Here is a 26,952-nt window from a genome sequence, read left to right as displayed (position 1 = left end):
GTAGCCTATCACGGGTGACTTTGGGGGGGGGGGAAGCGCATATGCAAATGGCGGCGTCCATGGGGCGCCGCCATTTGCGTTCCTTAGTTTGTCACGTCTAGTCTACATAAAGATTTACGTAGACTATGGCGAAAATACGGGAACGCTATTTGCGTTGCCCTTATTTTCGCCGTAGTCTACGTAAATCTTTACGTAGACTAGACGTGCCAAACTAAGGAACGCAAATGGCGCCCCATGGATGCCGCCATTTGCGTATGCGCTTCCCCCCCCCCCCTAAGTCACCCGTGATAGGCTATGTGACGATTTACGTAGCCTATCACGGCTGACTTTGGAAATCTAGCCGTGATAGGCTTCGTCAATCGGTACGTAGCCTATCACAGGTGTTGTTTTTTTTTTAACTTTCCTTTTTTAATTTGCAATGGCGGCGGCGGCAGCTGGTCAGAAGACCGGCCACCGCCGCCGAAACGCCGCCGAAACGCCGCTGGGACCCGCTGCCAAGAGGGACATTCGCACGAGGTAAGTCCCATCCCGGGGGGGGGGGCGGGGGGCCAGCGGAGAATTTCACCACCAATTTTGGGGGGCTGAATGCGTTGGCATTCGGCCTCCCAGAGATTCGTGGAGAAATTCTCCGCCATCCCTAGATTCCAGTACCTGATGATGCTGGTAGTTTTAGTGTGATGAAGGAGAAAAAGGGATGACGTGACAATGCTTTTCACAAACAAGGCTTATGCCTTGCAACTCAGCAATGACATCACAATGACCAGCATTATGTATGTTCAAATGTTAATGTTTCCATAGTCTTAGAAATGCCACCTCCGCCATTTTTGGGCAGAGGAGCACAGAAGAACTTCCTTGTTGCTATTCTGCCTATGGTATTCCAGAAAAATGTGATATGTGGAAACTATGTGGGAGAGTCATATGATGTGGCTGTTCATCATACCAGTGCCATCATAACTTGATATAACAACTGACCCTTAGGGTCAATGATACATTCTTTCTCGAAGTGCTCTGAGCTGATGGCTTGTAGAAACATGACTTATAAATCCTCAGCTCTACCTAACTAGTAATTAATTTGAAGTAACCCCCCTTCCTTTACTGGTTTGAAAGTCAGGGCCCTGAGCTACACCTATGTGTACTACACATGTAGCCTCAGATACAGACTCTGAATAGCTTTGGGGAGAATGACAGAGATTAAATCCAGGTCCTTGTCAAGTAGCTCGTAACTGCTAATTGTAGTATTTAACTGGGGCTATGCATGTCCAAACCCAGCTATGGTATTACACAGACAAAGTATGAATAGCGCAGCCTGCTTCCCTTCCCCCCATGTGTGGTCCCTAGCTGGATCAGGGCACATGTCCAGTTATCTCATCCAAAGAGGAAAAGAATGGCAATTTGACCTTGCAATGGAAACAAGATAAAATCTATATAAAATCCAAAGAATACGTAAAATGAGTATTTTGTTTTCTGTCTCTTGTACTTGTGACATTGTCGTGTTGTCTAAATAACCCATTCCATCTTGCTTGAATGTCTTATTTCTGTAATCTCCATATCTGAATGTTAACGTGACTTGATGCTTGCCTTGGGTAGGGAAGAAAATACCCAGTTGCCCAACCTCTTTATTCATGTGCTTTCAAACAGCATAGGGAAATGAATGTCACTAACTAAGCCTCATTTGAAGCAACACTGCATACTGTGGTAATTAATTACTGACCCGTAGTACTTCAAAGAACAATCTGACTAAATTATCCTTATTGCGTGGAGAGGCTGTACCTTAATGACACCCCCCACCCCCAGAACTGTGGTTTTTAAACGGGGTTCTTTGACGGTAGTGTCAGAGTTTCCTCTAATGAGACCCTTGAATTTGGAGGAACAGTGTGATGCTGCTGTGCTATAAACCTCAGTACACCAACCACCCTAGCTAACGGGACTAGTAACGGCAAACAAGATTCCTTGAAGGGCAGCTTGTGTACTATTGCCAGACTTTCCCAGCAATCTGCTGCCAGGCAAAAGTGCTGAGTGAATTCTAAGCTGTGCCCCAGAAATCTCGGCACCACGAGATTTCTTTAGTAAACCAAGTGTGAGCCAGGAGGTTGAAAAACACTGTTTTAAAATAGAGGGGCCATGGAAGGAAGTTGCAGAAACGTTGGCATAAGCACATATACTGCATGTGAATCTTTGTTTTGGTGAAGCATGAAGCAAAACCTTAGTCTTGCAGTTAGTAAAAGTAGTAGTTTGAGACTAAGGCTTGGTTACTTTGAACGTAACACACAAGATTAACATGTAGTTAAACTGGACTTTGAGCCCCCTTTGTTTACTGACCTGTGTGTTTTTCTTTGTTATCCATCTGCTCCCTTCCTTGTTCTTCTCTCTTTCCCATGCCTCATCCTCGTTCATTTTCGATTTTAAAGGCTCATTCCCTTACAATGGCTACCAATATGGAAGGTGAAAGAAACTGATTTCTGGTAGAGTTTGGTTTTTCTTTCATGTGGATGAAGGTCAGAAATGACTACTGAACTGCCTCAGTGCTTTTTCACCAGCAGCACTCATTACTACCGCTAACAAAGGATGCCTGCTTAGTTTTCTTGCGCTTTCTGCCAGAATTAAAACACTTGACACATTTTTTCCACTGAGCACATTGTTAGACCCACGCAACCGCTAATTAGATTGAAATTCAGAACAGGGTTGTATAAAAGTCCTTGAAGAGTTTTAGAAATTGACAACTTCTTCACGTATTTGAGACAGAACAAAAAGTTGCAGTATGAAGTGCTCCTGTTTAGGGTTCCAGCCAGCCATGCCTTCTTCCAAGATACTCCATTCTGTTCCCCCTCCCCACTGGTTTACTGGGTTGTCCCCTGCAACAGTCCGTCAGCATTCCGTGCCCAATGAGCATGCTCAGTCCTTATTGAGCAGTTCTAGGGTTTTTGTACATCTGCAAGCTTTGGAGTTCCTCCAAGCCTGCTGACACTCCTCTCTTTTGCTTGGATGGTGCCATTTTGGCTAAATAAGGATTGCAACTTAAGAGAATTGAGTTCGCCATCAGTATATATGATGGTATTATGAAGCACAATGCTCTAATCCAGCAAAGGAAATCCACATGCAGAAGAAGGCTTCTGCCCATGCAGCTGATATAGAATGACTATCTGGATCTGCACTGCGATGTTCACCCAAGACCCAAAGAAAGTGTTGTGTATTTGGATGCAAATTGAGATGTACATTTTCAGCAGGAGGCATTAGTTGTATGTGACTAGTTACAGACAATTGTGACTTGATCAAGGCTCAACTTTTCTGGCATATTGTGCTTCAGAGTATCCTGCCTGTTAGATTAATTTTCTGTTTGCAAAGATGGAAATACATTTTTTTTAAATTGCAACTTAATGAATTGCTCGTATCTTCACTCCTGTTAAATTTTGAGGCTTTGTAGAATAAACTAGGATGAAATTGATCTTTTAAAAATGTTGTTACTTTGTTCTGTCCCAAATAAGTAATGTTACAGGGCACTGTCCAGCCAAAATTCAGCGCTTTTAGGTCTCGGGGGCGGGTGGGGGGGCAAACTAGAGAAAGTTACTTGTGCATAACTCTTATTCAAATCAATGGGACAAATTGGTCAATGGGACTGGAGGAAACTGACTTTCTCTGGATATGGGCCATTTGTTTAGCTTTCTCTCACTGAAATAAATGAGAGCTAAAAGTTTTTATTCTGGGCTGGATGGTATCTCGTTTTTTAAACTTCTCAAGGATTTCCTAAGCACTCTGCATAACGAACAATTCGTATCTAATATAATAAGCATACTTAATACAATAAGCTGGTGATGGTTTCCAACTAACTGAGCTCTAAAACAGAAAAATAGTAATAATAAATGTTCCCACATTCACTGATGCTTATTTAATTTTACAAGGCTTTGTAAGCGGAAGATATCCAGTTATAAATCTAATTGTCCAAGTTCCTAATGATGGCTTTAATGTTGCTTTCTTCTTGCATTAACTATTCGACTCTTGGTGGGTTAAGGTGGATATGGGGACCCAACTGATCAAGATATCCCAGTCGTACCATTACCGCATAACTCCTACCAGCTCTATGACCCCGATGACGTTTATGATGATGAGCAACAGCCCTATCTAGTCCACGGGTCCTACCCTCATCCTCAGTCCTCCTACCCAGAGCCTCACCTTGCTCAACCAGAGTTCACACCTGTTCGTGAAGAAATGGAGGCTGTTGAGCTGAGATCTCCTGGAATAAGCCGCTTTACTAGTAGAATCTCCAAAAGAAGTATCAGCTTTCCAGTACGGAAGCGGGTGATTAAGGAAACCTCATAATGAACTTATTTCTTTTCTCTGTGTGTGCATTATATACATGAATTTTTAGGCTTCTGTCCAATTGCCTAAATGTTGTCATGGAAATTGTTTACAGGCTTATACGTTAAAGGGAAAAAAATATTGTACATGACCACTTTGGCAAAACAGGAAAGAAAAAAAAAGCTAATTATGTTGCATGCTAGAAGTTATTAGCATTATAGTGAAAACTCCAACGGACATTTCTGTAGATCTTTGTACCTATTTTATTAGCATGATTCAGTGCACATTTCAAAACACTACATTATCGTCCGATATATCTGAATTAAGTCAAGGTTAGTTCAGCAATATGCTTTCTGAATTTCTCTGTTTAAATTTGGATTGTGGGCTTTCCTTGCAAAGTACCCTACTAAAGTCAACTGTGTTGGTTGAACTTAAAAAAACAACAACACCCCTTTTGAAGATTTATATGAAGTGGGATTATCTTCCCACGGTATGCCTATTAAACACTTATTAGAAACACACCAATAATATATTGTGGGTCTATTACTACTCTGTTTTGTATACAAATAAACATGGCAAACTTTTATAAATTATTTCTTCTATTGTATTGATTTTTAGGAGATGACAAGTTCAGCATAAAGTTAAACTGGGGACTGGATGTCCCTGGGATCTGCAGAAACTCATCATGATCTAATGGTCTCCGTACCTTTTGTTGTAGTCCTTTGTTTAAACTGGAGGAACTCATCTATGTACAGGTATCCCTTGCTGGATTGGAATGTATATATATATAGCTCAGAGCCATTTCACATAGTAGGGTTTACCCTGAAATTACTTTGTCCTTCGACTTTCACTTGATACCACCTTTTGTATATAGTATATTGCAATTTTACAATAGTGAGGTACATCCAGAAGACCATTCTATTCCATGAACATTGAGGTGACAAGTCAAGATGGTAATCTCTTAAAAAAACAACAACCCTGTGTATCATATTTGAATTTAATTGGATATTTCACTCAAAAGAAATTCCAGAAGCATGAATCTCCATCCTATCATACAGCAGCCAAGCTATATAACACTTTGTACTAGAATTAGAACAGAGTTTACTGAAAACAACTTGTCAGTGACCATGCTCATAGTGCTTTCCCCCATTTATCACATGAGCTGTTTGCTCTGCAAGGAGCACCTAAAGAAATTGAGTCAGATAATGGGTATCTGTCTTATGGCCCTGATCTGAGATTAACCACAATCAGATGCTTAAAATGAGGTGAACTGATTGTTGTCCTATCAGTGTAACAACTGTACTTTATGCTGGGATTTCTGACAGCTTTGTGGATGAAATACTTGGGATTGAGGAATTAGTTTCACTGAAGTCAACAGAACTGAAGTACATTCAAATGTCTTGCATTCTAGGACTTATTTACAGGTGCGAGTGGCTTTTTCTCCTTGTGTGGTTATGCATGTGGGAACGTTGGTATAAAGAGGGGGAGATTCATGTAGACAGCCACAGCCATCTCCAACTGAACACAGTTGCACTTTCCCCAGTCATTGTAACTAAGAATATGGCTGCATCTGTCTTTGAGTACTCTTCTCTCATATGCATTGTTCCTTCACCCAGTTGAGTACTCAAGTGGATAGCTCTTCAATCTTGAGATCTGAAACTTGCCAGATATTCTTTTTTTCATTGTTAACTTCTTCATGGTCTCTGAGAAGCATATATAAGGGCTCTGCATGACTGTAGAGCAGCATTTTGGAAACTTTTAGAACTTAGAAACAGCATTTAGAACTGGCTCCTCCCCTCAGAATGGGAAATCCCAGGTCAGGGCCCGCATGGCTGGTCTTATCATTAGGCAGGCGGCTGCCTCAGGCAACTGATCTGGAGTGTCATGAAAGGGAAACAAATTGTTATTATTGTGTAGTTACTGCCAGGGAGGGGAAGAGGTGCTTGCAAGGTGGCCACATGCATCACCAAAAAAGAGGACACAAGAAAACAGATTTTCATAAAATTGCATGTTAATTTATATGTATAGTTGCACATTTAGAAATAATTACTATTGATAATTACAGCACATCTCACTGTAATGGGAAAAGCTGTGACCAGGTGACCTGTGTGCCTGCTGTGTTCGCTGTCCAGGCATTAACTGGATGGGCAATTTCAAGGCCCCTGATCTCTCTCCTTATGGTTCTTTTGTCTTTAAACCAGACTTGGACCAGCCAGTCCTTCAAAAAAGAGGATGCCGTCAAACAGAGGACTGTCCTCTGTACAGTAGGATACATCTCCACCTAAGGTGCTTATTGGATTTTCTGCCTCAGGTTCCAAAATGGTTTGGCTAGACTACAGTACTGTGCACCTTTACTAGGGTGAGGGTGGGGAGAACTTGCTGCTCTGCTTCAGGCAGCAAAATATATTGGAGTAGCCCTGTCCAGTTCTCTTTTGACCGCTACATTGCAGGGCACTCTTTCTAGAGAGATTTTTTTTCACTGTGTTCTTTTCCTTCTCTGGATTCTTTTGTCTTTCTCTTCATTATTAGCTGTTGGCTGTGGCTCCTTGTTAGCTTTCAGGCTCAAGACAGGCCACGCTTCACAAGTCACCTAGTTTACCAAAGTCTAAAACCCCTGTGATGAGACCAGCTCACACAACCATCTTTTCCCCCCACTGTAGGCATTTCTTAATTTGTATGGTTCTGTTGTGGTTGAGAGGAATTGGATGGGAAGAGGTTTGTACTCCCCTCTAGGTCTGCGCATTGCAAAGAATTTCTCCACCTAAGCAGAGCTCCAGAACAGCTTCAACATTGTTTCTAAGTGTAGAAGTTTCCAAAATGCTGCTCTGTGTTGGCATTGATCCCATATGTGTGACAGCAGAAAAGGCCACTCAAAAGAATATCATGTATAGGCAAGTAACCTGTTCCTTCTGTGACTGAACCCTAAACATTTGGGGTAGTATCCAACAGTCTTATTCTGCAAACTCAAATAGTGCTAGTGGAACTCCACCAAATCTATCCATTGTGCAAGTGGTTGTGCATCATGCTTGCGCACCAGATTGCACAAACATAATCAGCAACTGGTTGCACACCCATAATGCACAAATGGTCACACAGCCTGTAAGTGTAACTTCTTAGTTTCTCCTCTTGTACACTGTTTGGAGCCTAGTTTCCGCTAGCGCAATGTCATTTGCACCAGCAGAATGACAGTTGGATACTGACCTTGCCGTTTCGTAACTGCTACTTCTTACCCCACCTAGTCCTTATTTTCAACAATCTGCTGCAAACATCAGTCAGATTTATCTGAACTGATGCTTAAGTGGTTTGGATTCCCCATACTTGAATATTGTATTACCATAACAAATCACCCCCCCCCCGCAAGTGAAAACTGCTCCCCCCAGTACAACTTGCTTGAAGATGGCTGTGAACTATTCTCCAGCAAGATGGCCACATGTGCTTACAGTCTGCATATTTATTCCAGCATTGTTATTGCTGACAGCCATCTCATTCATCCCATTCCCCTATAATTAGATCAGAATATGTTGCAAATGTGAAGCTAGTGAAAGGCTCCAGTTATTTTTCTCACTGATAACTTACATTAAAAAAAATTATTGGAATGGTATAGAATAATTGATTCTGATTACATTTCATGCTATGATGTATGCACATTCTTATGCTGGCATTCTTTGCCAGAAAATCCAGAATTCTCAGGCTTCTGCAGACCAGAAGAACTAAATGAAGATGACCTTTCTTTTAAACCAGGGCTGGGGAACTGTTTTCAGTCCAAGGGCCAAAATCCCATCTGGGAAAGGTCTCTGTAACGTAGCCAATCCTAAATCATAAGAGTTGGGAAGGCAAGTAGTATGATTATTGTTACAGACTTTACAAGATAATCTCACAAATTCTTTGGGAAGATGATTACCCCGGAGGACTATTATTTGCCCAAGGGCTATCCAGTTAGCTGAGGAAGAATTTGAATCTGGCCTTCGACTTTTGAAGCTAGTTTTTGTTCAAAGGACTACCTTGCCGTATTCATTTATCTCAACATGATAGTATACCACCATAATTGTCCTACTGACAATTAGATCTTGCATAAGAGGAGAGCCCACTAAACTGCAGTCCACAACCCAAAGTCCCACCATCATGAATGCCTCAGTATTTAGTGGCTGGGATTTTCAGGAGACCCTTGATAATTTCTACAGAAAAAAGGCAGCAATCTTAGATACTTGAATGCCACATTTCCTGAAATCACAAAATGTGTCCCAGGACTCCTCCATATATGCTGTATATGGAAGCAAGGAAATACACTGGAACATGTCAAGGACACCTTACTTCCTACAACTAACTTAAGTCTCATTGATTTCAATGGGTCTTACTTTAAGGATGACTAAATCTGGATCTAACCTATTGAGTTTAAGCATGCCTCCGTGCCCCAGATGCCAGATTCTGGGAAACATAACGCTAGATGCTGTTATAAATCAGCATGGACTGTGCTGCCTCTTAACTAAGAGATCTTGTATGCTGAAAATTAGCTTTATTATACCCAATATGAAATGGAAGCCCTTTATGGTGGCTTGAACTGTTGCCGAATAAAAACTCCCAAGAAGGGACACTGCCCACAAATTGCCCTGATATATATGTACTGGTCCAAATTACTTGCTGAAGTTTTTTGTTGCTTTGGTCAGGTTCCCAAACTACATACTCAAAGTCATACTTAATATCCTGTCCAAGATTTTGACACTGTATATTTTGACAAGACACCCCCCCCCCCCCAATCATGAACTAATCTTGCAGCTGGTGGGGCTTTGGAGTGATGAAGATTTACATTAGATGAATATCTGGTCCATTAGCTAAGCATACTGTAACAAGAAATCCAGAAGTAGCAAAAATCACACTACTTGTCTGACTAGCAGTTGACAGCATCCAATGATATCATGTGCTAGGGGCCTGTTGGAATTGTTCCCAAATTAAAATAGAGAGAGAATTATTCCTACTATTTCATATATTATGTAGGATTACGTACAATGCAATGCCAGTTTGCTAAATGGTCTGGGAGACATCACAACATTTGCATAAACTGTTGAGGGTGCTCTTCTTACAGGATTGATATGAGGAGACACTGGCCCAATTCGCATGTAACACAAAGCCACCATGGGTGGATTTCACCATGGGGTTTCTCACTGCAGCAGCCATTTCAAATATTCCAGCCTTGTCGTTACATGTGAACCCAGCAAGGCTGGGTTGTTGGGGTGGTTGACAAGCCACCCGCAACACTGAACCAGCCCATCGGTTCTGGATGGCTCATCAACCACCCCAACAGCCCACCCTTGCCAGGTTTGCACATAATGACAAGCTACAGCATGCCCCGCTGCGGCTCAAATAATCAACATGGTGGCCGCTACTGCAACAAAAAGCCCCATGGGGAAATTCACCCACAGTGGCTTCTCGCTACATGTAAACTAGGTCATTGGGCCAGTTTACATGACATGACAGCCCATCGTGGGTTGTTTAACCCTCAGTGGGGCTGCGGTGTGTGCCATTTTGCAAATTCAATCCCCAACCGGGTGATTTCGTGTTGTGTGAACCTGGCCACTGAGGGTTACACAACCCTTACATAACATATGGTCTGTTTAACCCTTGCATAACCCACAGTGGCTGGGTTTGCATGACACCTAGTCAGGGATTGAATATAGAAAATGGTGCCTGCGGGAGCCGCTGCTCATCATGGGTTGAATTAACCACAGTGAGCCATGCCCTGTCGTGTGAAACAAGTCACTGTTGAGGGTCAGAGCTTTCTTTGAAAATCTGCCTCCTAGTAGTCAGATACAATAAGCACACAGCGTATATATTACTATCTAACAGTAAGTTGAAGGAAAAGTGGTTAAAAAAAGGATATTTCACCAAGTAACACATACCAAAAATGGCTGACGATGACAATGCTACATAGCTATTTCGAATAAAAGTAGTGACAATCCGTAATATGATCGTTTCAAAACTCCTGATATGGTTTTCAGTTAAACCTGTTAAATTGACAGCATGTCTGATGCATGCAGTCTTTTGACCACCATTGTGAGAAAATTATCTGAATCCAGGGTTGGGATTATTTTAAACCAATACTTCAGGGTTTCCTGAAGTACTAGTTTAAAATAATTATACAGTTCTCTTCATAACATGCATCTAGAAGTGTCTGATAAATCAATAAATATGTTATTTCAAAATGTGATTATTTTAAGGAACGATTAGACTGAATTTCCACACAAAGTGTGTGTCATTAAAAGATAGAATCAGATGAAAAGGCCAAATAACCCACTATGCTGCAACCCATGATTGACATTTAAAGCCTAGAATAATGTTTTAATGCATGCTTATACAACGCCCCTTGACTTAGTTGGCTGTGGCAAGTAACAATAGCCTCCAGGTAATCAGGCTGGCCTCAGGTCAATGAAAGAATTCTGCGAATCCGCAGAGAGCATTGTAAGCGGAGTATTAGGCAGCTAAGGCAAAATCCTCACTGAGGGGCTGTGTGCTGTCGGAAGGAAGAAGAGCAATAAACTCACATAGCTCTGGAAATAGGAATGGTGAATGCTGCTGTTGGGAATGGGTGAATCTCACATATTGATAAAGGAACTAACTGCACAACCCTATAGATGTCTATTCAGAGATCAATGGGGCTTACTCCAAGTGGGCATAGGATTACAGCCTAAATATTTGACTGTGTGTATGTGTATATATGCCTATGAACAATTTGTTACTATGGCCTGGTTCGCACAAAATGACAGCCCAGAGTATGGGTTGAATATGCCTTGTTGAATTGTGGGTTCTCATTATGTGTGAACCCTGCACCTTGGTATAACTCTGGGATGTTAAACCACAAACCATCCATGAAGAGAGCCCATGGGTTGTTGTTTGGTTGTGAACTTTGGGTTATTTGTGATTAACAACCCACAGTTAAGCCATAATGCAGGGTTTGCATGTAATGATGAACCATACTCTGGGTTGTCGTTACATGAACCAGGTCGATATTTAATGAAGGTCTTGGTATGTAGGCTGTTATGATGTGCATACTAGTTATATTAATTCTATGTGTTCTTCCAACATAACCAACATTTATCACTCATTGAAACTCTGAATCTTTAATTTTGGCCAACACTATTAGACATAACTGCATATCATGTAATAGGAGAGACTGCCAGAGTATTTGTTATGGCCACGGGGACTGATTATTATAGTGTCAGAACGAAATCATAAATTTACAGTCTTGATAACTATATATTCATTCTGTGTAAATAACTTACATCATAGGAAAGCTGCACTACACACAGGGAAGAAAAAAAATCATGCCCTCTGATAACAATTCATTAAGAATGCCCACTGAACCAATTAAAAAAAACGTTATTTATCATTTATACATGTGCCAAAAGTAGTAAGAGCAGATGTGCAGCTTCAAGCATTCTTCCAAAATCCAGTCACTTTTTAATCTTTGCAGAGTTACAGATTTTACCAGATGGTCTAATAAATTAGAGCAACTGAAACATTTAGCACAAGATAAACAGCTGAAGTGCCTACCTCAAATATACCCCACACTGTAAAGTTTATGCATTTTGCCAAACCAGGCAAATATCTTTTAAAGTACATTCTTTAACTAACATTCTTAACTACACTGGATCTGAACCAGAGATGTGCACAAAATAGCAGGGCACTATCTGTGTGCTGTAAGTTTCTAGTTGCAATTGCATACACATAGAAGTCTCCAGTAGGTGGCAAAGACTGTTCTCTTCTGCTGGGCACATGATGATGATTCGAATATTGTTGTTTTGCCTCCTTGCTGCTATGAAACTGGTCACTGTACTGTGGATTACTGAATTTGATTGTTGTGATTTTGATGTTTTATTTGTATTTTAATTGTATGTGTGTTGCTTTGGGGGCCTATGGCTGAAAAGTAGCATATAAAATGAACCTTAGCTAACTACCTAGTAAATGGTTGACAATACTAGCTTAGAGTACCCCTCCCCAACCTGGTGCCCTCTGGACGTGTTGGACCACAACTCCAAGCATCTCCAGCCATAATGGAACTGTTGGCTGGGGATAATGGGAGATGTAGTCCAACACGTCACAGGCACCAGGCTGGGGAAGGCTGGCTTAGAGACTAGTATCTAGTGTATGAGTGATATAGTGGAGCTGGAATCCTAGCTTCACCCCACTTTCCCTCTTGGCAGAATGGGGTGGAGAACTGCATTCATACCCCTGTCTCTTGAACTGATGCTGCTGAAGCTGACCATGCCAGCTATCTATTAATTGGTGTTGTGCACACAGCTCCCACTCCAGGAAAAAAAGGTGCGTGTGTGAAAAGCCCTTGCTGGAACAGGGTGCCTGAAATTAAGTGTGTGAGATCACTGGTTAATGCAGGCTCCAGCAGGAATATGACAATTTAATAGCGAGCATACTTGCTCAAATGTTTTACATATCATACAGTCAGTGTGCCATAAAATAAGTTCACTCAAAGGCCAGAAAGATATATGAAGATGTGGATATATCGGTTCTTTTCAGAAAACATTTTTAGTGTCACCATTTATACCACCACCCCGCAAAAACAACAACAATGAAAACCACAGAGGGAAAACATGTGATAACAAAAACAATAGTTTGTTTTTTTAAAAAACTGTACTCAAGTTTGTAGACTCAGCTTTGTATAACACCGACTACTATTTTTGCCAAATAATGCTGTCCCATATCTGAAAACATTCTACGATTTAGAGCAGGTATAGCAAATGTTTATGCAAACAACCAAACTGTGAAGGGACGTTTTTGCCCTCATGAAGACAGAAGGTGCGTAGGCTCCTCTTCCTGTTCTTTTACACTCTTCCTACTACCTTTCTCGAAAGTCCTTAGGCCTGTAAATAAAAGGATGGTAATGAATGCATTTACAGGGACATTCTGTCAAATGACGAACAGAACAATTCAAAACTATTATTATAGTAATGATCACGTATCGGCACCTGACAATAAGTAGATTCAGCTATTAAAAAAAAGAATGTGCAAAAATACAATAAAGAACAAGCAGAAAAAGGGAGGGGGATATGACTTCCGTTTACAACTGATCAGTTGTAGGTGATCCTTTATGGAGAATTCAATTTCCAATAACAATTTTTGATCCAAAAGGAAACTAACAAATTGAACTTCATAGTTATCCCTTCATCCCAACCAGAACCACTATTACAGAGAAACAAGATAAACTGTAGAGAACTTCAACATACAAACCAAGAAATGTCTATGTTTCCAATATGCTTGGCAATAAAAACGGGGAGGAATTTAGAACATGCGATCTCACAAACACAACAAGGCAGGAAACCTTCAATTCCCATGATCCCAAAGAGCTTGGAGTTCTGGTGAGCAGATGGTAATTGCTGAAATCAGCAAGCGCATCATTCAGCTGATAAAAAATGAGGCAAGATTCCATACATCAACTCATGAGTATACCACACAAGTTCTCCGATGATCTGGAGACCAGACCCTGCCATTTATCCTGAAGAAAAACCATACGGATCCACCCCCACCCCCCAAATGGCACTTATTAAGCAGTCTTTATATTTATTTATATTTATACCAAATGCTGCAAAGGTAAGACTATGCGGCTGATAAGCATCTCATTTTACATATTTATTCCACCAGGCTCTTTACTCTTCTCCCAAATTGTGTGGGTAGTGTTAGCTTAGCATTCCAATGCTGCTCTTTCCCACATCTGCAATTGCACCCTCCCATTGGAGTCATGTGCTGACAGCCGCAAAAGACAAGAGCTGATTGGGCACATGACCGCACTGTTTGCTCCACAATGTGGCAATCTAGGCTCCAGCCAAGCACCTGCAGCCTTTGAGACAGAGAAGGCAAAGGATCCCCAAATGAAAGATCTTCAGGCTGCCTTGCAGCATTTCAGTGTCCAAAACAAGTACAAACAGCTTCAAACACAGGGCAACCAACTGTGGCCCCAAATACTATTCACCGAGACTGAAAAAGGAAATAATTCAATAAAGTGATGACATTTGCATTCAAGGCAATGGAGTACTAAAATAAACTCCATATTTGTAGGCAGTAAAACAGGAAAGTCCTGTTTTCTCCAGATGTAGAGGACCCAGCTTCTGGTCTGTATGGGTTGATCTGTGGAGGCCCTGCCTCTGCTGATTTAGGCCAACCTAATCTTCAACATTTTCTGACCCAGAACCAAGTTCCAAATCCAGACTGTCTGGCAGGCTGTGGGGAAACTGATTTTCATGGAGGGGGTGGCACGTCAGAAGCATAATTGCTGTGCACAGTCCTCGGCATTGAAAACATGCGCCTCTCTCCCCTGCCAAGGAGAAAAGCTGAGCGTGCTGACTCAGCTGTTCCTTGGGCCAATTAGCTGGGGAGGTGAACAGGGATCTCAGCACACAGGGAAGGGGAGGTTTAAAGCTGTGCATCTCTGCCTACTAAGATGGGGACAAAAGAGTGTGTGCATATGTCTGGGATGTAGCAAAACTGTATGTGTGGGTTCAGGGGGATGCTAGCCATGGTCATTCCCCCTGCCAGCCCCCAAGCGGCTTGCAATCTAAAGTTTTACACAGGGGAGGCAACAGAGGCAGGGAGAGAGGCAATGGTGACGGGATGATGTATATGCAAATGCAGTTACATGCAGTTGGAGTTGAGGAGGATGTTGAATGCCTAAGAAAACCAGAGTTTCGCTTTCCAACACCTTCCCCCACCTCCACTGTACATAACCCAGCAGCCCTTAGCCCCTTGGCTGATATATGTGGCCAAAGCGTGCTTCCCTTCCGCTTGTAGTCCCAGGGCAATGGGTGGTTACAGCACAGTGTTTTAGTGTTGGTATAGCTTTGCCTCTGGCAGCAGTGGCCTCAGTGTTTTATCGGAGGGAATATAGACTTACGAAACAAAACCTCTCCAATCCAAAGCAAGATTTAGAAAACACTTGTGTCAATGGATATCCCTATGAGTGATGGACCTATGAATCTGGACTGTTCCTTCCAGTCTTTCTCCCCACCATGCACACAATTCCTTTAACATAATACACGAATTATTCTGCATTTGAAACAAATCGGCTCAGTGAAACCTAAGTAAGTACATGACTCTTGACAACTTCAAGAAGTAAAAAAGAGCCTTTGGAAGAAGTGGGCTAGAAATCTGGACAAACTCGAGAGGGGAAGAAGTGCTTTAGAATGTGTGTAGAATAAATGGATGCATTACAGAGCCTGTGAAAGCTCCTCTCTTCAGTGCATAAGAGTGGGAGGGAGGAGGGTTTGGCCTGGTTTGCTAGCAATGCACAACCATACTCCAAACATCTGATGGCTATGACTGAAAGCACAAACAGATGTGATCACTTCGATGTGACCATTTAGCTCACTTAGTTTTAACACAGGGATTTTCAGCCCTATGAACCAGGCCTACGTGTTCTTAACAACACGGAATGGAACCAGCAAAATCTAAAACAACAATTCCCTCTGACCTGTTTACAATACTCGCCCCCCTCCAACCACGTGTGTATATACTGGTAACTCAGGAGAATACTTCATGCATCTGATGAAGCAGACCACTCTATAAAAGCTTACGCCATAATAAATTTGTTAGCATTTAAAAGTGCTACAAGGCTCCCTGTTTTTTTGCTGCAACAGAATGACACGGCTACCCATCTGGAAACAGAAAGATCTGGTTTCAGAAATCAGTCATAGCTGTCAGGGCAGAGTTCCCTCAAGCTTTTTTTCTGTAAATCATTTCACCATTTTTCACCATCAGCGAGGACACAGCACAGTCCAAAGTCCAGCATTCCAACCTCCATAACGTCTCAAAGGAAATACAGCCTGCTTAAAGTGGTCGGCCATGCGTGAATGGTCCTTTCATTTCCCTCATCAATATTTGTCTAAAACACCTAAGGGGTTTCAATGGAATGCTGGGGATAAAGAGTCACAATACATTCCTAGGTACATGTCAAAACTGCCCAGGCGACAAAGAATAAGCCAGCTGCTCAGCATCCCAATAGTGTTTTCCCCATGTAACAAATCTGAACACGCAGCAACCCAAGGAAGCAGTTGTGAAAATGCTCCATACTGGTGATATTGCAGCTAAGGTGGCAGAGGGGCTATTTACACAATATGCTAACCCACACTCAATCACTGAGTATGGGGTGTTGTTGAACCATGGGTTGTTCAACTGTGGGTTAGTGTGTTGTCTGAACTCAGGACATTTTCTGCAGGGTGGCTTGTTAACCACCCTGAACAAGCCAACAATGATCCATGGGTTCTCAAGGTGGCTTGAGAAAAACAAGCCACGCTGTATGGTTAACAAGCCACCCTGAGGAAAATGTCCTGGGTTCAGACAACATGCTAATCCATGGTTCAACAAACAACTCACAGTTCAACAACAACCCACATTCAATTACAGAGTGTGGGTTAGAGTGTCATATGAACAGCCCCAATGTGGTGTAATGGTCAGAATGTCAGACTAGGAATGGAAGGACAACCAGGTACAAATCATGATGACCTTGGGCCAGTCACTATCTCAGCCTCACCTACCTCACAAAGTAGTTGTGAGGATAAAAGTGGGCAGAGGAGCTATGAATACTGGCTTGAGCTCCTTGGAGGAAAGGTGGGATATAAATTTAATACTAATAAATAAAATAAGAGTTAGTTCTAGATTTTTTCAGGAGAAATAAAACCAACAACTCACCCATCTAGCTAGCACATGAGAATGCTTCTTCATAAATGCTTCTTCATTTATGTTTACAGTTTATAGACATTGCAGTCTCAGACCTGGGACTTGCCATGCGATCTAACCATTAATCTTGCAAGGCTAGAATTTTTTCACAGCCTTTGAGCAATGTCCTTTGAAAAAAGGGAATGGCACTGCAAAACGTAAAATAATGCTTTAGTTATTCAAGTGATAGGAAAGGGGGAGTGAAAGAAGTTATGAAAATAGATCATATCTACTGCTTTAAAAGTATTTTTAATTAATACCATGAGAGAATGTTATTGTTTGAGAGAGAGAGAGAGACAGAGAGAGAGAAATAGTCAATGATGTATTTTTATGTCAGATGTTTCTGAATCTTCCTGTTGCTCCTGGTCTGACACAAAGCTCTGGTTTGCATGTAATGATAGCCCACTGATTTAGAAACTGATGGGTTGTCAGGAACAAGTGGGCACACTGCCTGCAGTGTGCCTGCCTCTTCTGCTTTCACTGCACAACCCACAATTGGCTCCTTCGTAGGTTGCAGAGTGTGACGTGCAAACTCAGACCGCTGGTTTGTTTAGTTTGCTGTCAGGTTAACTGCTGGGTTGTTTAAGCCCCTAAATAACCCAGTGGTCTGGGTTTGCATGTCACGCTCCACAATCTTCAAAGGAGCCCGATCATGAGTTGTTGGGGAAAAGGCGGCATGCCCGTTCATTTTTAAACCGATGGACTGTCGTTGCAGGCAAGCAAGGCCAAAGAAAAATGGGCCATGGGGTCCTTCAAATCAGGAAAGACATAATGTAGCATTCTGATCCAGTGCTCCTGACTCTGGATGCCAGGTCAGAGATAAACTTTAGTGAATGTGAACGTATGAAACTGCCTTATGGTGAGTCAGACATCAGTCTAGACTTCCCCAACCTGATGAACTCCAGATGGTTTGGACTACAACTCTGAGCATTTCTAACCATTGGCTATGCTGGCTGGTGCTGATGGGAGTTGAAACCCAAAACCTTTGGAAGGCACCAGGTTAGGGAAGGCTGCATTACTCCATCTAGCCTAATGTAGTCAACTCTGACTGGCAGTGGCTCTCCAGGGTCTCAGAAAGAGGTCTGTCCCCATCACCAGCTACCTGATCCTTTTAACTGGAGAAGCCATGGATTGAACCTGGGACCTTCTGCCTACAAAGCATGTCCTCTACCACTGTGTTGAGGTGTGTTCTTGAGTCTGTTGTGTGGTTCCACATCAGTGCTCAGCCAGCAGACAACTGATTAATAGTACAGCTACTGTTCAGTTCAGTATCTTAGGTATGGAAAAGAAAAATATAAAAAACCAGCACCATACATTATACAAGAAAATGGAGGAAAAGTGTGTTGGCAAAGTGCAGTAACAACTGGAGGGGACTGATCACTCAGTTCAGTTCCTGCATCTCAAGTTTTAAAAAGTGAGCTCTGGGCTGAAAAAGACCTTTGCCTGAAATTGTTCAGAGCCACAATTCAGAATAGATAATACTGGGCTAAATGAACCAACAGACCGACTCATTTTGAGGCAGTTTCATATGTTAAAAAAAATATGCTGAAGTACAATGCTTTCAAAAAGGCACTATTAAAGTATGTTCCCCTTGTTAAAACTTGTTTTCAACGGCTGGAAAAAATGTATGCTCAAGGAATCTGCTGAAGGAACTGCTGTAAAGAGTGAAAAAATACTATGGTAGCTTTCGTTCCAGTCTCAACACAGTCACTGTGGAGTTTGCTCTTTAGCAAAACTGCAGGCAGCACATTCCACTTAAGGTGGCCCTATTTTGCCTAGTGATGTTCTATAGACCAAAAGCTGGAGTCTGGCTTAAACTGCAAGAGAATAAGAGAATTAGCTGACTGGAGGGCAAGGGAGTAATGGGGTAGTGGTGGCAGATTTTATTTTTAATGGCATAGTAAACACAGTTCACTAGACAAGGAGTACCCTCACATTATTTCAACACCAACTAGCATGAGGGCTTCTAAAACTGAAACTGCAATGCATAAACACAGTAAGCATGGGGCAAGAAGGCAAACAGGTCATGAAAACGTGGCATCAGCTTAAGTCTCTTGTATGCTACTGGAGTAGCCTCTTGTGGCACATTTATTTACCATTTGTATGCATGACCTAGAAGTCCATAGCTCAACTCTAGAAAAAGTCTGCTGCATTTAAGTCCCACTGAAGCCCATGAAGCCTAAGTTAATTGTGGGACCTAAATTACATCCTAGTGATTTAAGTTTGGTTGGTTTCTTTCAACAAGACTTAAATACAATTAAATTTCCTTTGGATCATAGTATGAAAAAGTACTTTATAGAGTCTTTTCTTGTCTTGTTAGATGTCATTTTGTAACCACTAGAATCTACATTAAGTAATATTCTATACATGTCTCAAAGTACCTAGAACAGTATATCTAATACAAAATGCTTTACAGAATATTTCAAAATCTATGATTGTCATCCATTATTTTGTATTGTAGCTCTCTTCCTAAAAACAACCATCACCACAACGCCATTGACTGACTGATTGATTGCATTTCTATACCGCCCAACAGCCGAGGCTCCCTGGGCAATTCACAACAATTAAAACCATAAAATACAACATGAAAAAACATAATATAAAACTTTAAAAGTAGCATGTAAAATCAAAGTAAAACCCAACAGCAGTTACAGCCCAGGGAAAGCCAGGGTGAAAATGTGCATTTTTAGGAGGAGGCTGCTTTATACCGAGTCAGACCACTGGCCCATCTAGGCCTGTGCTGTCAACACTAACCGGCAGGAACTTTTTCAACCTTACCTGGAGATGCTGGGGATTGAACCTGGGACCTTTTGCATGCAAAGCAGGTGCTCTTCCACTGAGCAACAGCTCCTCCCTATTTATCTGACAAAGGGTTTAGTACTTGTCTCAAAGTAGCGAGGGAAACACGAATCATTTCCAAATCTTGGCATTATTCATTTTAAATATTTTTTGTACTGCAAAGCTGCCTCAAGGCGGTTTACAAGATAAGATTATAAAACGATAAAATACAAAATACAGTTTACTAAAACAGCAGCACCAGCACCAGTTAAAAGGATCAGGTAGCATGTGATGGAAAACCCTGTGCCCGAGACCCTGGAGGGCCCCTGCCATGCAGAGCAGACAATCCTGGGCTAGATGGACAAAGGGTGTGACCTGGTCTAAGGCAACATCCTCTGTTGACAAGCTAGTTTTAAATTATGGCAAATAAAAGACTGCCCACTGACTAATGAGGAATTTCAGGGGAAAAAAAACAACAACCCTTCTTCTACACCCTAATTATGAAAATATCAGGCTGCAAGAAAAAATACCCTGGGATATATCAAATACACACACACAGATAAACCAACATTTAGTTTGGATAAATGGATATAATCCATTTCCTTCTGGATTATAGTGACATGGAGGCTACATGGGGAGCAAAAAGAATTTACAGAACCAGCAACACTAGATGTCCAGATTTCAAAAGGTCTCTGTAATGGAATCTTTAAAATATTTCCAAGATTATTTTCAGTCAAAATTGCCGATTAAGGTTAACACTGATTAAGATTAACTTGTTCAGTGACTACATTCCATTAAAATTACCACAAATTATTTTCCCTTCATCTCTGACTAACATATATTCTCAAATCATCACAGCCTTCTTAGCTGTCATAAGTTTGTGAAACGGGTGTGTGTGCATGTGTGCGCACGCTAAGACAGAAATACCAAGATTGTCAGAAGAACTAAAAATGTGATCTACCAAGTTAGCAATATGCACCTGATATGACAAGTCTGAAGCCTTTGAAATGGTATTTTTCTCCTTGCCTGTGGGCCACACTCTTGTCCTTGTCAGTGAAAAGAGGGATCCCTATCCACATAGTGAGTGGCAGGTATTCATCACCTCCTTGCCATGAATGAGCCAGACTTTTCTGACAAGATTTAAACTCCTATCACCACGTATGAGGTCAGTGCCTTGCAGCATATTAGTGGTGTACAACAATAATCTGACACAAAGATGTGAGTAATGGGACAAACACAGAGTTGAGAAGGGCACTAATGAGTTTGAACTCTGGCTTGCTTCAGTGAGTGAGAAAACTTTTCCAGACGTGGAATCAACAGAGACAGACTCAAATTATTTACAGAGTTAAATAACCATTTCATGCACAAGGCTGCTCCCACATCCCATAATCCAGTCCTTTTGTGGATTTCTTACAGAAGTAATTTCAACTGTTTTAGAACCTTTATAATAATACACACAACTCAGATTCGTTGGCATCTGAGGGCAATTGCAACCTTGTTTAAAAAAAGAAGCTAAAAACTTACTTTCTGTACCAAATTACTAGTCAGACAATTTTATTAGAAACATCTGCCAAAGTCTGAAAACTGGCTGTTTAAATACTAAGTTTTGAGCCAAGTATGGCAGCTCTCCAGGTCTAGTAAAGCATGTGGCACAGCCTGTGGTGCACCTGCCAAACTGGGAGGTGAAGCAGGAGGGAAGGAAGCCAAAGAACGATGCACAGAGTGTCCATTCTCTAAGACATCTCTCTCATCCATGCTAGTGGAGCCCTAGGACAAGAAAGAGAGGCAGACCAAGCAGAGTGCAAGAACACCGGTTTCTTAAAGGAGCAGATACCTACCAAAATCTGTGCAAATTTCAGAGTTCCTAACAAATGCTGAAATTTAGAGTATGCACCCTTGGGTTTTTATTCCTATTAAGGTGGAAAGGGGTCTGAAGAAGCCAATACTTGGTCATCATTTGGTTTACATCAAGTAGCATCAGTGGGAACAGATATGGAAAATTAAGCTGAAAATATTACTATTACAAAGGAAAACTTTTACATTTCCTGCTTCTAAAAAGAACATCTGTTTCACCTTCTATATATTCTTATTTTATGCTTCTGCGCATAGCCAATTTAAAAGACTACTATTGGCCTATATAGTATTAAACAGGACTAGGATTTTTTCAGTGGGGTTTGGGAGGGGGGGCTTTTCTCCATGGGTCTTTTGGTCTCCAGTGCTGAAAACTAAGAACAGACTTTAAATTTGCAATTATCTGCTGGAATTTATCTGGGCTAATAAGGAAGGATAGAACAAATGTCTCCTTTGGGGAAGCAACCAGAAGACCTATCTATTTATTTATTTATTTATTTACATTTGTCTACCGCTCCACATCTAAACAGATTCTGAAGCAGTGAACAAGAGATAAAATGAACAAAAGATAAAAAGAATGAAACATGATATTAAAATTATTCTTAAAAAAACAGAGTGCCAGTACAACCGAGGCTTAACCAAGGAAGTCTTCCTGGAAAAAAGCTGTTTTCAGGAGGCGCTGAAAACAACCCAGTGTTGGCACCTCTACAGGCAGGGAGTTCCACAAGATGGGAAATGCACTGAAGGCTCTTCTCCGGGTCGACTCCAGTCAGGCCATAGATCCATGTGGCACCACCAGGAGCAGGAGCAAGCCCTCTGATGACCTCAGTGACTGGGCAGGTTGGTAAGGGACAAGGAACTCTCTGAGTTGTTAGGGCTTTGTACACTAGCACCAAAACCTTAAACCTGGTCTGGCAGTGAATGGGCAGCCAGTGCAGGTCCCTCAGCAAAGGAGTTGCAGGCTGAAAAGGGGCAGCTCCCGACAACAGCCGAGCTGCTGCGTTCTGCACTAGCTCCAGCTTCCGGAGCAGCCTTAAGACCTAGCAAGATATATAGGGTTATCAGGGATGGGGGCTGGAGACAGAAGTCTGTTTATCTATAGTATTATTTATAAGCCATAAGAAAAGGAACATACAGAGTTAACAAATTTAGCTCTCAATATCCTGGCAGCCAGCACAAATAGGGAAACACGCAAGGTAACATAATTTTCATAAACAACAGAAAGCATACTCATTCACTAAGTGTACCAAAATTCTTCCTGAGCCTAAACTTGGACAAATATTTTTCACATGGGTCCTTATAAAGAGAACACTTGGTAAAATAATGGATAATATCCTCAGTAAAAGTTTTTCAAAATATGGCCTTCTAAGAAAACAGAGAGCACAGTGGTTGTGGAAAACTGCAGAAGGAATTTTGGAAATACTATTCAGCCAGTATCCATGAGAAAAACCAGTGAGTGAAAATTTAAGTATGGTGGGTGATAATTATAATTATTAAAATCTCTCCTCTGATTTAATCCTCATCTCCCACCAAATTACTTTATTTATAGCATGAAGTTTCATGAAGTGGGCTGGTGTTAAGAGATTCAATTCCTTTTCAGAATGAACTTGCTACTTTCCTCCCTTTACAATGAAACAACTCTACAGAAGGTCAGTTGTAGATACGATTTATTGATGAGAATTCCTGGGGTTTATGGGCGATACTTTGATAATGTCCCATTCATTTCCCATTTTCATATAATCATAGTTTCATATAATCATAGGGAGCAATCTTATGTGCCCTAGATAGCATCTGGGGTCATCGGATTTTGGGGGATTTCTGGGAGACCCAAACTGTGCTTTCTGCCCCCATCATAGCTGGCGTGGTTCTCTCTATACTAGCTACGTCTCTGCACTCAGAAATGGAGCATGGAGATGGGGAAAAGGGGGCAGTCCTGGGGGCAGGGAGGAACCATGGAAGCTGCGTTGTATAGCTTCCTATGCGCCATGCAGCCTCCCCCCCCCCTGCTCTGAAGCTCCCCAGCTGGACAGGCGAAATCACGTGTCTAGCCAAAAATGCAAGGTGGTCAGAGCACAGAGGCGAGGATTGCCTGTGCTCTGGCCTCCTTGCATTGGATCGTCACCAGCCTCCCCTAAATACATTTTGGAAAACTTGGTTCTTAATATTAAAACTGAAATCCCTAAACATATATATACAAGATCAAATATGCAAATTACTTAGATTTCTGTACTGAGGGCTGATGCTGATGTAATGGGCTTATCTGTTAAGTTATGGAGTGAGCCACTGCATCATGTGATCCCTTCCCGCAGCCCCTTTCCAGGGTTTGAAGCTGATTTCCTGGTTAGGCAGGGAACCCTGGCTAGCCTTGATGCGGCGTAGAAATGAATTAATAATAATAATAACAACAACAACATAACTATGGTTACAACGGAAGGAGGGTAGGAGAACATGCAATATCCGCAGACCACTCTCAATTGGTCCTGAATAACAAGAAGAAAAACAAACAATTTTCTTTAAGATCTTGAAATCAAATAAGGTCATTACTTTGCTTTAGCCCATTCTTTGTTTTAGTTACAGTTCAGCAATTAAAAACGATCTATGAGAAAGCCGTGCCCACAGGAATGCAGTTATTATTAGCTGACGACAGCAGTGCTGCCCTATAATAAGATGCCACCGCTTCTCTTTCAGGCTTGCTTAATGAAATCCATTTTCAAAAACGTTTTTTAATGTTTCACCTGTTGGTATATAATTACAAAGTAGATCACAGAATATTTTATTATATTAGACTTCATATTTTAGAAGTTACTTCTTTAAATTTATGTTTGAGGAAAATAAAATCAATGAAGATTTTGTTTTGGAAGACTAAAACTAAGCATTTATTTGTTGCCAACCTACAATTATATGTTTACCAATTTATTCTAGCCAATATAATCAGTTATTGTAAGTGGTGCTTAAACTATATACAGATTGAGAAAATAGCTTTTATTTGTTCATCTAAGCACCAACCAAATTTTAAGGCCAAGGATTAAGAATATAAGAGATGCTTCACTAGATCAGATCAATCAATCTCTCTCTCTTAAGACAGAATGGCTCCTAATTGCATCTCACGGTTTCCTTTGAGTGATTACTCTTATTTTTGAGATGTCCCATTTTAAATAAATATGGTTCTTTCTCACATGTTATCTGACCACTTCTCCCACTTTGTATGCCCAGCCCCCCTTTTTGAAGTGATCAGACAGCTTTGACTACTGGGTGGTATAGAAATGTAACAAATCAAATCAAACACCATATCCCATTTGCAGGTGTGCTATTTCATTCCGTGGCTGCCCATTTGGCACCCCTGGTGCTCCGGTGTTTTATTTGTGGCACCTGACTGGAAGCACAGCCATGAGAACAGCCTTCTTATCTTGCCAGTTCTTGTCCTGGGCCTCTCTATAGCTGAGCTGTAGGAGGCAGCCAGCCAGCCACACTTCACCACAGGAAGTAAAAGCTAAAGCAGCAGCACTGCTATAAAGTCATGGGCCATACTAGAACCGGTCATGCGCCAGATTGAGCCCACTGGACCTTTGTGTATAAAAAGAATAAAGTTCTTAAGAGTACACTGGCTGAGGGGGGGAAATCAATATATTACAACACAAACAACATCATCATAGATACCGTATACTAATCAGCATTTCTTAATCAACCTATTTAAACTAAGTAATATTCTTGCAACAGTTCCTTCTATATTAGTTTAACCATAGCAGTACGTAAATATTTTACCATTTTCATGGTTTACCAGGCACTATATATGCTTTAGTCGACAGGAACAAAGACGTCCTTACAACTGGAATTTTAACGGGAGAATCAAGGAATCATGGGATTAAGCTTAAACAGCTGAAAAGCTTAAATGTGGATTTGCTGACCTTTAAGGGTTGCTTTTTTTAAAGCCTTCATAATCAAACAGGCTCTGTCAGTCTGGCATCTAGCCACTGGGCAAAATCTAGGACTTCAAGGGAAAGCGAGTCCCTCTTTTAAAGTACCTGATTACTTGCCTAATGTTTCTCTAGGGGGAAAATAAGTTCTATTCAAGTTTAAGCAGCTTGCAGTAAAGTATTTAGTTATTTTCTACCCCCTGGAGTGCTTCACTTCTGCATTCAAGAGCACCTTTTCAGTTTTCTCCACTGCAAAAGCTCCAAACTAGTTAGAACTCAGGCAAATAATCCAAAGTACATTTCTTACTGCAATTTGCACTTAATGCAAAATTTGCTGAGATGGTTATTAACCGCAGCATTCATAAGCGTACTTGAAGATTAAAGAGGAGACTCAAACCAATTTGTGTTCAGGTTCAGTAGATAGGATATAAAATTTAGGTTCAGCTCAAAATCAAGTTAAAATTCTTTAAATTTTAAAGATTTACACACACATACACACAACAGCAGGATGCAGTCAAGCTGCTTTTATTTCATCTGTCTGACCCACACCTGTATTCGTGATGAAAGAGACAAGATTCAAAATAGTTAAGAAAGCAGTTAACGTGTATATAGATTTTAGTGTCAAACAGAACCTTTAGACAGTTCCCAGCTAGAGAGAGCATGGTTGCTCGCTAATTAAAATGTATCTTTTTGCATTTTGAAATAGTGAATAGTGTTCTTGCACATGGTTTTTTCTAGCATCTCAAGTAACATATATTTTATTTATTAAAATATTTCTAACCCACCCCATATCAAAAGATCTCAAGGCAGGATACAATCAATAAACACTATTTAACATGAAATCATAAAACCACAACAAAATCACACAATCCAGTATCAGATCAGCCACGATAACTCAAACCAAGCTATGATTACTGAGACCCATATAATGCCCAAGGGTGTACTATTTTGGGCTGGCCTTGCTAGTCAAGCCAACTACTGTGATTGCCAGGTTCCTGTACCTTATGCTTATCAGAGACAAGTGCCTTCACCCAGTGTCAGCTGAGGAAGCCTCCTACCCTGCCAACTTTATCTGTGGGGAAAATCAGTTGGGAGGGTGTTGGCTTTAGCTGATGTTTGGTGGAACTATTTGGAGCACTTCCCCTGAACAGCAGTCAAAGAAGCCTCCTCACTGCCTCTATTTATTGCGGAAGGAGAGATGGAAAGCTTCCTGGTTTCACCTGCTAGTTTCAGCTGCTGCTGGATGGTGGTGCTCAGGGTTTCTTGTGGAGCAATGGCCAAAGAAGCCTCCACCAAGAGGGAAAGGATCCCTCCCCACCTCTGCAGCTTCAGAGCTGGGAGGAAGGTTGTTCATTTGACACGTTCCCCAACTTAATGAAGGGCATTCCCTTTAAAAAGAACT

General features: G+C 41.4%; 2 protein-coding genes across 3 annotated transcripts in view; one reads left to right on the top strand and one right to left on the bottom strand.

Moving 5' to 3' along the window:
- Nucleotides 1–4,885, top strand: part of COL14A1 (collagen type XIV alpha 1 chain) — a 208,779-nt gene extending 203,894 nt beyond the window's left edge. Inside the window, exon 48 of the mRNA XM_084848878.1 lies at nucleotides 4,007–4,885. Within this exon, the coding sequence (XP_084705004.1) occupies nucleotides 4,007–4,314 (308 nt within the window). The 3' untranslated portion in view covers nucleotides 4,315–4,885. The remainder of the gene's footprint in view (nucleotides 1–4,006) is intronic.
- A 5,601-nt stretch (nucleotides 4,886–10,486) lies between these two features.
- The window catches only part of MRPL13 (mitochondrial ribosomal protein L13), a 51,858-nt gene continuing 35,392 nt past the window's right edge, over nucleotides 10,487–26,952 (bottom strand). For both annotated transcript variants that reach the window (XM_084848887.1, XM_084848885.1), the window contains exon 7: nucleotides 10,487–13,163. In XM_084848887.1, the coding sequence (XP_084705013.1) occupies nucleotides 13,139–13,163 (25 nt within the window). In that variant the 3' untranslated portion in view covers nucleotides 10,487–13,138. The remainder of the gene's footprint in view (nucleotides 13,164–26,952) is intronic.

Source organism: Heloderma suspectum, chromosome 4 (genome assembly GCF_057233095.1).
Source record: "Heloderma suspectum isolate Gila_16-S chromosome 4, 16-S_ref, whole genome shotgun sequence".
In the NCBI taxonomy this organism is placed as follows: domain Eukaryota; kingdom Metazoa; phylum Chordata; class Lepidosauria; order Squamata; family Helodermatidae; genus Heloderma; species Heloderma suspectum.
This window is presented reverse-complemented; position numbering and strand designations above follow the sequence as displayed.